General features: G+C 39.5%; 1 protein-coding gene across 1 annotated transcript; it reads right to left on the bottom strand.

Moving 5' to 3' along the window:
- Positions 1–4,207: 4,207 nt before the first annotated feature.
- LOC138898779 (uncharacterized) lies at positions 4,208–11,515 on the bottom strand. Its single transcript, XM_070184876.1, has 3 exons — positions 10,937–11,515; positions 6,327–8,346; positions 4,208–4,621 (listed from the first exon to the last, which is right to left on the bottom strand). Exons 2-3 carry the CDS (start codon positions 8,337–8,339, stop codon positions 4,208–4,210), a joined length of 2,427 nt encoding a protein of 808 aa, XP_070040977.1. The 5' UTR covers positions 8,340–8,346; positions 10,937–11,515.
- Between the last annotated feature and the right edge of the window lie 579 nt (positions 11,516–12,094).

Here is a 12,094-nt window from a genome sequence, read left to right as displayed (position 1 = left end):
CATGCACATTTAGGTTTATTGCCATGTTCAGACCCATAATGCAAGCTTCATATTCTGCTGTGTTGTTTGTACAGAAAAAACGAAGTCGCGCCGTGGCAGGGTAATGTTGCCCAGTAGGTGATACCAGAATTGTCCCAATCCCTACGCCTTTGATGTTGACAGCCCCATCAAAGTATAGTTTCCAAATTTGACTGTCATCTTGGACTACTTCTTCAACTAAATTAACCTCTTCATCTGGGAAATATGTGTTCAAAGACTCATACTCATCATCAACCGGGTTTTCTGCCAGATGATCAGCCAAAGCTTGTGCCTTCATGGCAGTGCGAGTGACATAAACAATATCAAACTCTGTGAGCAAGATTTGCCATTTTGCTAATTTGCCAGTTGGCATCGGCTTCTGAAAGATGTACTTCAGGGGATCCATTCGGGATATGAGGTAAGTTGTATAGGCCAAAAGATAATGCCTAAGCTTCTGGGCGACCCAGGTTAAAGCGCAACATGTTCTTTCCAAAAGAGTGTATTTGGCTTCATAAGTGGTGAACTTTTTGCTAAAATAATATATTGCTTGTTCCCTTTTGCCTGTGGCATCATGTTGACCCAGAACACAACCAAAGGAACTCTCCATTACTGACAGATATAAAAACAGAGGCCTATCAGGTTCCGGCGGGACCAAAACAGGGGGATTTGACAAATATTCCTTGATCTTATCAAAAGCTTCTTGGCACTCATCTGTCCACTTGATAGCGGCGTTCTTTTTCAACAACTTAAAAATAGGCTCACATGTGGTTGTAAGCTGCGCGATGAACCTGCTGATGTAATTCAACCTCCCGAGTAAACTCATGACTTCTGTTTTGTTCTTCGGGGGAGGCAGCTCTCGAATGGTCTTTATCTTGGAGGGATCTAACTCAATGCCTCTTCGACTAACTATAAAACCCAAAAGCTTCCCAGAAGGAACTCCAAATGCACATTTGGCTGGATTGAGTTTGAGATTGTACCTTCGTAGCCTTTCAAAGAACCTTTTCAAGTCTTGCACATGGTAAGCTTGTGTTCTCGACTTAATGATCACATCATCAACGTAAACTTCAATCTCTTTATGCATCATGTCATGGAATATGGTAGTTATGGCTCTCATGTAAGTTGCTCCTGCATTCTTCAAACCGAATGGCATGACCCTATAACAATAAGTTCCCCACGGAGTTGTGAAGGCGGTCTTTTCTGCATCTTCTTTATCCATCAGAATTTGGTGATATCCGGCATAACAATCCACAAAAGATTGGATTTCATGTTTAGCACAATTATCAGCAAGGATATGAATGTTGGGTAAGGGAAAGTTATCCTTTGGACTTGCTTTGTTTAAATCTCTATAGTCAACACAAACTCTGATTTTCCCATCCTTCTTTGGCACTGGCACAACATTTGCTAACCATGTAGTGTATCGGACGACCCTGATCACATTTGCACTTAGTTGCTTCGTGATTTCTTCTTTAATCTTATCACTCATGTCTGTCTTAAACTTCCTTTGTTTTTGTTGGATTGGTGGAAAATTAGGATGTGTGGGAAGCTTATGGACCACTAGATCGGCACTCAAACCCGGCATGTCATCATACGACCAAGCAAATACATCTCTATACTCAAACAAAACTTGAATTATGGCATCTCTCATCTTTTGTTCAGTATGAATGCTTATTTTTGTTTCTCTGATTTCTTCAGGACTTCCCAGGTTAATTGCCTCAGTTTCATTTAAGTTAGGCTTAGGCTTATTCTCAAATTGATCCAATTGCCTTTTTATTTCTCTAAAAGCCTCATCTTCGTCATACTCAACTTCTTGATTCATTATTTCGAGATTAGACAGCTTTTTAAGATCTGGGCATGAATTCCGCGTGCATGTCATGTTTTTAAAGCCAGCACTATCGAAACTGAAAATGATAAAAAAAAACAAAAATTAGGGAAATAAAAAGATAGGATTTTACTACGAAAATGGAACTTCATTTCATTGAATTTGAAAGGATAGAAGGGTTAACATCACAGCAAAGCAATTAAACTAAAATATCTGGATTACAACCCTTAAAATAATCCAAATACAGAAAAAACAACAAAACAGGCTACCAAGACTCCTTCCTGATGGGAAGAGGAGTTGCTTCCCAGTTGCTGAGCGAGGTATCTGGACCAATCAGTTGAACACTTGAACGGCTAGGGCCCTCCCCAACTTGAACCATATTAATCTCATAGAACATCTCCTTGAGACCCTGGTAAACTCCGTCAATGTCATCCTGAGTAGAAGGATTTTGGACTTCTTCAAATTGTGGCTTGACAAAAGAGTAGGCAATGTGAGGGATTGGTTTGGACAGCTTCCAACCATTCTTTTTGCGGGCCTTGGCTCTTTCTATGTCAGCTGATGTTGGTTTAAAGCCTAAGCCAAAGGTATTTTTCTTCGAAAATAGAGCAATGGGGTTCAAAATTCCTTGCAGAGAGGATCCCAATCCTTTTCCTGGTTCATAGCCGTTCTCAACATCAGCGAAGCTACCATCATAGATGTGGCTGAAAGACGGGGATGTAGAATTGGTTTTCCTTCTTCCACTTGGTCCACCTCTATCACCTCAAATGCTTGATATATGATGGATTCACATCCTTCCTTGGCCTCGATATATGGAATGGATGGGTCTTTATAGACGGATGAGTCGTCCTCCCCATGAACAATAATTGCTTGCCCGTCACACTCGAATTTGACCATTTGATGTAGGGTGGATGGTACAGCTCTGGCTATATGGATCCACGGCCTTCCCAAAAGAAAATTATAGGAAGTTTCCATATCTAACACTTGAAAGACAATGTTAAAATCAACCGGGCCGATTGTCATGGTGAGTTCAATTTCCCCAATAATGTCTCTTTTTGAACCATCAAAAGCTCTGATGCTGACTTTACTGGTTCGAATTCTGTTATTGTTGATGTTCAGCTGTCGTAGAGTAGAAAGGGGACACACATCTACACTTGAGCCTCCGTCAATCATGACTCCTTTTACGTAGTGCCCTTCACATTTGACCATAAGATGCAAAGCTCTATTGTGGCCAGCCCCTTCCTCAGGCAAATCATCATCGCTGAAAGTAATTCTATTTACTTCAAAGAATCTTTCAGCCATTTTTTCTAGCTGATTCACCGTTGTCTTTTCTGAGACATATGCCTCGTTTAGAGTTTTGACCAACACACGACGATGCTCTTCTGAATGCAAAAGCAGAGATAACAAAGATATCTGAGCAGGAGTTTTCCTTAGTTGGTCAATGATTGAGTAGTCTTGCAATTTCATCTTCTTAAAGAATTCCTCTGCTTCTTTTTCTGCAACGGGTTCTTTCACTGGCAAGTGACTTTCCCTGGCTTGCTTAGCTTTTCTCAATTCCTCTGGTGAATAACACCTTCCAGAGCGGGTCAAGCCCCCCATTTCAACTGTTTCTTCAACTATCTCTTTTCCTTTGTATGTCATGACAGTCTTGTTATAATTCCAGGGAATAGCTTTTGTGTTTGTCACTAGGAGTTGGGCAACAGGTCGGATCACGGCTGGCTCTGTTATATTCCTCAAACCATTATTCGGAATGATCTTTTGAATGCCTCCGGGGATGTAAAGTTTTAGCCCACCCAATTGAACCGCAACCTTTTTTGTGCTTCCAGGAACATAGAGAATCGTTTTTTCAGAACATGCCAAGTTCAAACTAGAATTCGCACCTTTCACCATCAATGGTGCCAATTGCGGCGGGCTCACTATCACTTTTGGTTCTGGCCCTATGGTTCTAACAACCTTCTCTGTCTTGCCAGACTGCTTATAATCCCGATCATCACAAATCATCCCAATAAAATGTGTATTATCATGAGTTGGGAGCGGATTGTTTGTGATATTAGGAGTATCCTCATTGTTTGTTACCACAATTGCCTTTGCTTCAATCAAATTTTCAATGGCTTTCTTTAATGTCCAACAGTTTTCAGTACTATGCCCTTGGGTGTTAGAGTGATACTCACATCTTGCATTTGAGTCAAAACCTTTTGAATTTGGATTCACATAACGCGGCATAATAGGTTCAATCAACTTCAACTGCATCAACTTTCGAAATAGGCTTGTATACGATTCTCCAATTGGGGTGAACTCTTTCTTTGGCTCCTGTTCTCTCACATATTCTTGTCGGGGACGAGGATTATATGGTGCCTGAAAATTCGGCCGAAGTTAACGGGAGCCTTGTGGAATCGGTGCCTGCCATTGTTGGTGATTAGGAGGCCTAGCATAAGCCTGAGCATTAAACACTGTGTACTGTTGCAGGGGAACTGAGTATCGGGGACCTTGAGGCGGATAATAATGTTGAAGAGAATTGGATAGTCCTTGTTGAAATTCCACGTAAGAAGGAGCTATTCCCCTTTGAACTCCCCCGAACCCAGATGCCATCATGGATCCTTCCTCCTTCTTTTTCCGATTTCCGAAATTGCCTGACCCGCTTTGAATTGTTTGTGTGGTTTCCTTAAGGGCTGCCTGACTCACAATTTTGCCTGACTTCATGCCATTCTCAACTATTTCACCAATCTTAATCGCCTCAGCAAAAGGTTTACCGATGGCACCCAACATGTAATGGAGGTAATCTGGATCCTGAGCTTGGAGAAAATAGTCAATCATTTCTGCCTCTTTCATTGGTGGTTTGACCCTAGCAGCCTGCTCTCTCCACTTGATTGCATATTCTCTGAAGCTTTCTGTTGGTTTCTTCTTTATGTTGACGAGAGAGGAGCGGTCTGGCACTATATCAATATTGTACTGAAACTGTTGGACAAAATCTTGAGCCATGTCATTCCAAACGTGCCAGTGAGAGATGTCTTGATCTATGAACCACTCTGAAGCAATTCCTGTCAAACTTTCCCCAAAATAAGCCATGAGCAATTCTTCTTTGCCTCCCGCTCCCCTTAGTTGGTTACAATACCTCTTCAAATGGGCAACGGGATCACCATGCCCATCATACTTGTCAAACTTGGGGGTCTTGAAGCCGGGTGGAAAATGAACATGAGGAAACATGCATAGATCGTTAAACGAAACACTCTTGTGGCCCCCAAAACCCTGTATGTTTCTCATGGTCTGTTCCAAGCTCTTCATTTTTCTGGTCATTTCCTCTTGTTCCATATTCTTTTCTGGCTTTTCGATCTCAATTGGGAACACGTTATGAGGAGTGTGCTTGTATGAATCTGGAACCTTTAAAGTCAGTTCTGGAGAGTAATGTTGGGCATCATGAGCATCCAGCTGTGGATCATTATTGGACTTTTGAGCAAGAGCCGGTTGAGGGACAGTGAAAGTATGGACAATGGGTGTAGTAGGTGGGTCATTTCTGAGGGGTGCGATTGGAGGACGTGGAATGGAGGTACTGGGGATAGTGGGGAGGTTAAAGCTCGGACTGAATCCAGGTTGGTACAATGGGTTACTTGTTATGGAGATAGGCACTTGAGTGGCAACTGACACATTATGAAGATTATCCGAAGGCCCTATGGGTAGTGAGGGCGGTGCTTGTCCATTCACCCAGGCTTGGTACATCTCTGCCAATTGTTGCTTCAACACTCTTACTTCTTCAACCAGTCCTGAACCTTGTTCAACCAATTGTCCATGGACATCATCATTATCTGACTCATTCTCACTGTTGTTTGCCATTCTACTTTTTCCTTTTGATCTCGTGTTGTAAGGGTGAGTCGCCAGTTTAAACCACAAACCAACCACCTCTGTTTTACTTTATCTTTAAAAATGACAAACAACACACGTGTTAGAGTTAGGCATTTTGCAGATATTAATCACACATTATATGTTATGCACCTAATGCCATTTTCATTTCTAAAATGATCTTGGAAGGCTTTATGTTTCATCCCGGCTTATTGATTTATTGGTTTATTTTCATCTTGAATTTAGCATTTTTTTTTCATAGATTAATTATGGTTATGATCGCATCCGATGAGGATTGCCTACGTATCATGACGCCGCATGAATACGACCATTACGTAGTTCAGGGGAAAATAATAATAGTAGATTTTTTATTTATTTATTTATTTAATTTTAATTTTTTTTTAACAAAACGAAATAATACAATAACAGAAAGGACATTACATTGAAAATGACTTACCAAACTCTGACAAGACTAAAAGACAGCGATTTTAAAGATTCAACAATGACTCAAACTAAAACATAACTACTACATAAAAAGTTCTAACAACTACGACTATAATTCAACTCCACAATCTTCTGGCTTTCAAACACTGGAACATCTGCTCATGGTGGGGCTTGCCCTGGTTGACCCCCTAATGTACGGTACATCCTTTCTAACTCTGCTTGCAAGATGACGGGCAAAAGTAGGTGCATGCTCCAAAAACTTCTCATAATCCATCCCTTGGCAGTTCACATAACTTTGAGCGGTGTAAACAGCCAAATTATGAACTTGCTCTTTGAAGTACTGGAAATTTTGGTCTCGATCTTGTAACTGCTGCTGGCGAGTGGTGGCTATCTCCCTTATGTGGCCCTCACGATCTAAGGCTGACTCCAACTGAGCCCGAAGTCTAGCCTGCTCGAGTCTCGCCTGAGCCATCTCCCTATCAAAATTTGCATGCTGGTATTCTCTATTGTACCTTCTCATTTCTTCCAACTGTGCATGGAGCTGAGCTTCTGAACGTACCCAATGGGCCTTCTCTCTCTCGAATTGAGCCCTTTTTTCTTCAAATTGTGTTACTTGGCGATCCTTACTTGATTCGGCCTTCTCATTTAGCTGTACGATCTTTTCATTGGCTTTGTCCAACGACTTTTCAGTCTTTGCCAAGAGGGAGTTATAATCTTGCACTTTTTCCATCAGATTGGCAATGGTTCTCTGGTCTTTCCAACTTCTCACTGGCACTTCAGAGGCTTTCTTCATCTGTTGAAGTTGAGCACGAAGGGCTTCATTTTTGCAGATCAGACTCTTCTTTTCCCCTTCGGCTTCTTGTTCTTGCAAGTCTTTCTCAAAATTGAGGTTTCTCAGCCTTTCTTCTAAGACATGAATAGTTGTTTTGTATCCCTTTTCCCGTTCACCCCAAGCTAACCGTTCTTGGATTTTATCATCAAAGGCTTGAACATGCGGCCTTTTTGTGGTCCTTTTGGGCTCTGGCACATCATCCACGTGAGACCTCTTCCCAAACCATATAGCATAACCCGGATCTACCTCACCTCTCGCAGGATCTGGCACCTGAGTATCATATTTCAAGTAGCGACAACCATTCCAAATTTGCTGGATTAAAGCTTCGGGGAGTGGGGCTTCGGGGTGTAGCTCAATGACTTGCACACTCAAATCTTCATCCTTAGGTACTACTTGGTACCTTCCTAGCTGTCTTAGAACTCTGTGTGGCGCATACGGTTGGACACTTCTTAAACCCAACAATAGCAAATAACGTTTTAGGGCCGACATGTGTATCACCTCTCTTAGCGGGAGCCATCCCAAAGTCCACTCAATTTGACTTGCATTTAAAGATCTTAGGTGGGATATGCAGGCTTCCACCCCTTCTGGAGAGTTGTAATCTTTTACTCTTTCTTCGTAACTCTCAATGAAATTGTCCTTGTTCGGACCATAGCTCATGAACTTGGGGTGATGTCGGAGATGCTCAATCAACCACATTTGTAACAAAATATTGCACCCTTCGAAGAATTTTGCCCCGGACTTGCACAAAGTCAACGCCCGATAAATGTCTGATAGAATGATCGGGGCAAGAGTGTGATGTTCTTTGGTAGTGAGGACCTGTACAACCCTGGCTATGCGGGTATCAATTGTCCGCTCCTTGTTTGGGAAGACCATAATTCCCAGAAACGCCATTATGAAGGCGAAGCGACGATGAATCTGCCATGTGTCTTTGTTTTGCTTGTTGTTAAGGCCCTTTTCATGCATTTCAAACCCATTTGGCTGCCCGAACCTAGAGTACAGGAAGTAGAAAGAACAACACCCTTCGACTACGTTGGTCTTTCTAATTTGCTTACTGATGTTCAGAAGATCGAAGAATCGGTGTATAGAAAGATCCCTCGGGAATATGAGCTCCTGTTTTCTCAAATCCCTGCCAAAACCGGAATATCCAGCTATCTCTTCTAAAGTGGGAGTTAGCTCAAAATCGGAGAAGCGAAAAACATTGTGAACAGGGTCCCAAAAAGTCACTAGTGCCTCAATCAAATCGTCCCGTGGTTTAATTTTCATAATATCTGTGAGGGCTCCCAGGTGCTTGGTGACCCATTTCTGACCATCTTCTCCTAAATCATACCACCACATCTGAAGCTGAAGTGGAGCCTCGTCTACAACTGTGAACGGTGTGTTCTGGACAGTGCTCATTTTGTACCTGTGGGTGGTTAAGGTTAGGGTTGACACTAGTCTCAAGAGACAGAACCAATGCACTCCTTTTGCATACAATCTTTTGTAAATAACTCAATTTTAAGAAAAATCAACGAAAATGGGGGCTATTTTTGCAATTGTGATCGAAGAAAGGGTGGCTATTTTTGCAACTATGGCCCCTTCTTACTTTCAAGGATAACTTTAGGGCCGTGAGAAGGGCATTATGGTAAAAGTGATTCCCAATTGACAGACACGTCCGTTCTTGCGAGAATAACCCCTCAACAATTTTGAAGATGTTCTAAGGATATTCCGACAGGAACGATTTGGTATTAACCGAAGCTGGATCTGCTTATTTGTTTTTTTGATTAAAAAAAAAAAACACTAGACACATTTCTTCTTTTTTTTTTTATAGTTATTTTATAAAAATGGGGCCGAACCCTATGAAGGTTGCCTACGTATCTCACATCCGGTGAGAATCAGACCCGCGTAGTTCGTAAATATTTCAGGAATAGGATGACACTTTTTTTTTTGAAAAATTCAGGTTTTATTTTTTTTTTTTTGGATAAATACTGAGATTTTCGAAAATCGGGTAAATTTTCTCCCTCATATTTTCTTCTTTCTGGTTTTCCCTCAATATTTTTATATTTTATTTTATTTTAGAAACCGGTCAACATGCACAAACCAAATCAAACATAATGCACAAGTAGCATATAAGATGCATCAGGATGGTCTTGTAATTTCGGGTACACCTGTCCTAGACGGACCCAACCCCTGTGTTGAGTCCCCAAAGTCAAATGCACATGATGCAAACAAACGTTCCTACTAGGGATCCGGCATGAGGCTATGTTATTCTAGGTTTAAATCCTAAGGAGAGTGTTTTAGACCTGGCTTACCCAAGCGGACAGCTCAAGCCGAGGTGGGGGTAACGTACCGGGAGCACGAAAGTCTACCCGGCCTAGTTACTGACCCAGCCTCGTTCTAATTGGTATGACTTCTAACAGAAAAGTGGGCCACGCGCACGTGTGCACCATAGATTCAGAAGACTCAGAAGGGAGGAGTAAGAAGACAGTTTAATACAATACAAATAATATCAAAGCGGTAAATAAGCGTCAATTAGCACATAAGGCCCAAACACAGTAATAACATCAAACCAATAAATCCAAGTATAGATCACATTACAAGCTCGAATTCTGAACTCTGAACCAAAAGTTCAGGGTTCTTGTCCCCAGCAGAGTCGCCAGAGCTGTCACACCTCCTTTTTTCCCGGGGGAATGGTGCCAAAGGAGTTTTTCCAATTTAAGTGACATTAATCGAAATGGGATTATTTATTAGATTCAGAGTCGCCACTTGGGATAAAATCTGGTGTCCCAAGTCACCGGTTTATTTTAAATCCCAAATCGAGGAAATTTGACTCTGTTTTATGGTCCGCGAACACAGAAGACCGGGTAAGGAGTTCTGTTAACCTGAGAGAAGGTGTGAGGCACTCTCGAATTCCGTAGTTTTAGTACGGTCGCTTTAATCATACCTGGCTTAATTAAATTATTTAATTACTCATTTCAGAACCTATGTACATTTACCTTTTTACCGCTTTTAATTGCTTGATTATTCTTAATTATGAAATTATCTTGAAACGAATCACGCGTACGTGTATTCGTTTTATTTGGTGTGTCAAGAATCATGTCACGTATACGTGTACACAATTAATAAATATTATTATTTTTAATATAGGTTTGTCCAAAGTTGCGCGAACGCATACTTTGGTTTTAATTTTAAAAATCGTAACTATGTCACGCGAACGTGTACATAATCACGATAATTGATTGGTTAACACGCGCCTAAAGCATACTAACGTATTTAGAGTATTCCATTTATCTATCTTTTTTATCCGAGACATTTAGTTATATATTGTTTAATATGTTTTATTTATTTATTGCAACGAGTCATGAATTAGTTTGTGACATATCTCACTCACTCACAATTATTTTTATTACCAATCAATCGGCCTTGACTTTCACCTAAGCTCAGTTTATTAATAACTTTCCCCTAATACAGTTTCAATATTAATGTAAGAATAATACTTAAACTAATCAAAATAATATACAAAAGTAACAATAATAATTATTTAATGCAAATTATGAGCTAAACCTTTAAGAGAAGCTACTGAAAGTTCCATTAAGTTAGTTTTAAAAACAAATCAAAATATATGGGCATGAACTACATGGCACCATATCAAGTAATGCCGTATCTTTATGGATTGGAGAGTGTCATAGAATGGAAAACTTATCGTGTACTTCTCATAGGTTAATTAAATAATTTATTATATCATAACCATAGTAATACTAATTCTTTAGTTAATACGCTTTAAAGCTGACTATTCAGAAACTTGTTTAAACCATACCTACTAAATACTTGAAACAGATATTAAACATATTCTCGATAATCAAAGAAGTTATATATTGTCATTACGAAATATTTTATTTTTAATAATTAATTTTAATTTAAGATATGCATCCCAACGAACAGATTCACAATAGAACTAAATTTCTCCACAACTTATTAAACACAGAAAGTAACTATAGCAAGAGAAGAATAAGAACCTGTGCGGTGAAGATCTTTACTATATATATCGAGAAAACACCAACAAATAGATATCCAATGTCGAACTTGAAATAGCAACGAATAACAGTGAACCATACACCGAAAACTCAACGAGAACTTTTAGAACTTGGATCTTGAACGAAAATTCCCAACTTTATGTGCTTTGTGAGAATGGAACTTGAGATTGGGTTAGTCCTCCTCTTTGATACCAATTAATATTTGTGTTCTCTTTCCCGTGGGAATATGTATTTTTCTAATTTTTTGTTTTCCAATGTGTTGGGTGCCCCCTTTTTCATTTGTCCAGTCCTCACTTATACCGTGATCGGAAACTAGTATTTTTGTCAAGTGGGGGGGAAGATCATGTGTAAGTTAGTAGGGGACGTGAGGGGAGTGGCAATATGGGATGGATCTGTGGTGAGATATATTAGGGGAAAATGTGGAGATAATGATGGAATTGGAGAAATGGGGCTTTGGGAGGACGGAATTATTGGTGTAGAGTGACGTGAGAGTTGGGGGGAGTTAGGATTGATAGATCAGATAGGAGTTAGCTAAGATCTCTTCTTCTTCTTCTTCTTTTTTTTTTTTTAAAATTAAAAATATGTTATTTTATTTACTTCTTTTATTTAAAGAAAAGGTAAGGTAAAATACATAAATAAAAATATGAACCCACTTCTTTTAGACTAAGAAAAATATATGGAAATTAAATATTTACATATAATTTAAATAATACTAAGAAAAGATACCATAGCATACTTATTTGAATTCAAATTAAAAGAATCCAACTATTTTTTGTAAATTTTCCTTTCTCTTGAAAATAGAAATAAACTTATACCCTAAGAATGTGAATATTTTTTTTTGTAGTTTTTTTTTAATATATATTATTTTTTTTTCAAATAAAACCTATTAAGAGTAAGATACAAGTTTAAAATATTAAGATTAGACCTAAAAGAAATATTTTACACTAAAATAGTATCGAATTTGAGTGCGGTCAAAAATTAGGTGTTCACAAACACATGTTGAAAGATCACATTGAAGTTGTGCTTCATCTCTATAATTTTCTTCACATCCTGTGCAATTACCCAAGGAGGATCCCATTTCCCTTCTATCGCCTTCTTCATCACCAATGAATCAGTCTCCAGTATGAGAGGGTGAAAATC

Source organism: Nicotiana tomentosiformis, chromosome 9, assembly GCF_000390325.3.
Source record: "Nicotiana tomentosiformis chromosome 9, ASM39032v3, whole genome shotgun sequence".
Taxonomy (NCBI): domain Eukaryota; kingdom Viridiplantae; phylum Streptophyta; class Magnoliopsida; order Solanales; family Solanaceae; genus Nicotiana; species Nicotiana tomentosiformis.
Note: the sequence above shows the minus strand (reverse complement) of the source record. Positions and strands in the feature narration are given on the sequence as shown.

Excerpts from the sequence above, each read along its gene's own strand:
- LOC138898779 (XM_070184876.1), bottom strand. The coding sequence starts at position 8,339 with ATGAGCACTGTCCAGAACACACCGTTCACAGTTGTAGACGAGGCTCCA. Across the intron at positions 4,622-6,326 it reads CCCGTCATCTTGCAAGCAGA|GATCCAGATTACCTCCATTA; the intron begins GTTAGAAAGGAT and ends CTCCAAGCTCAG.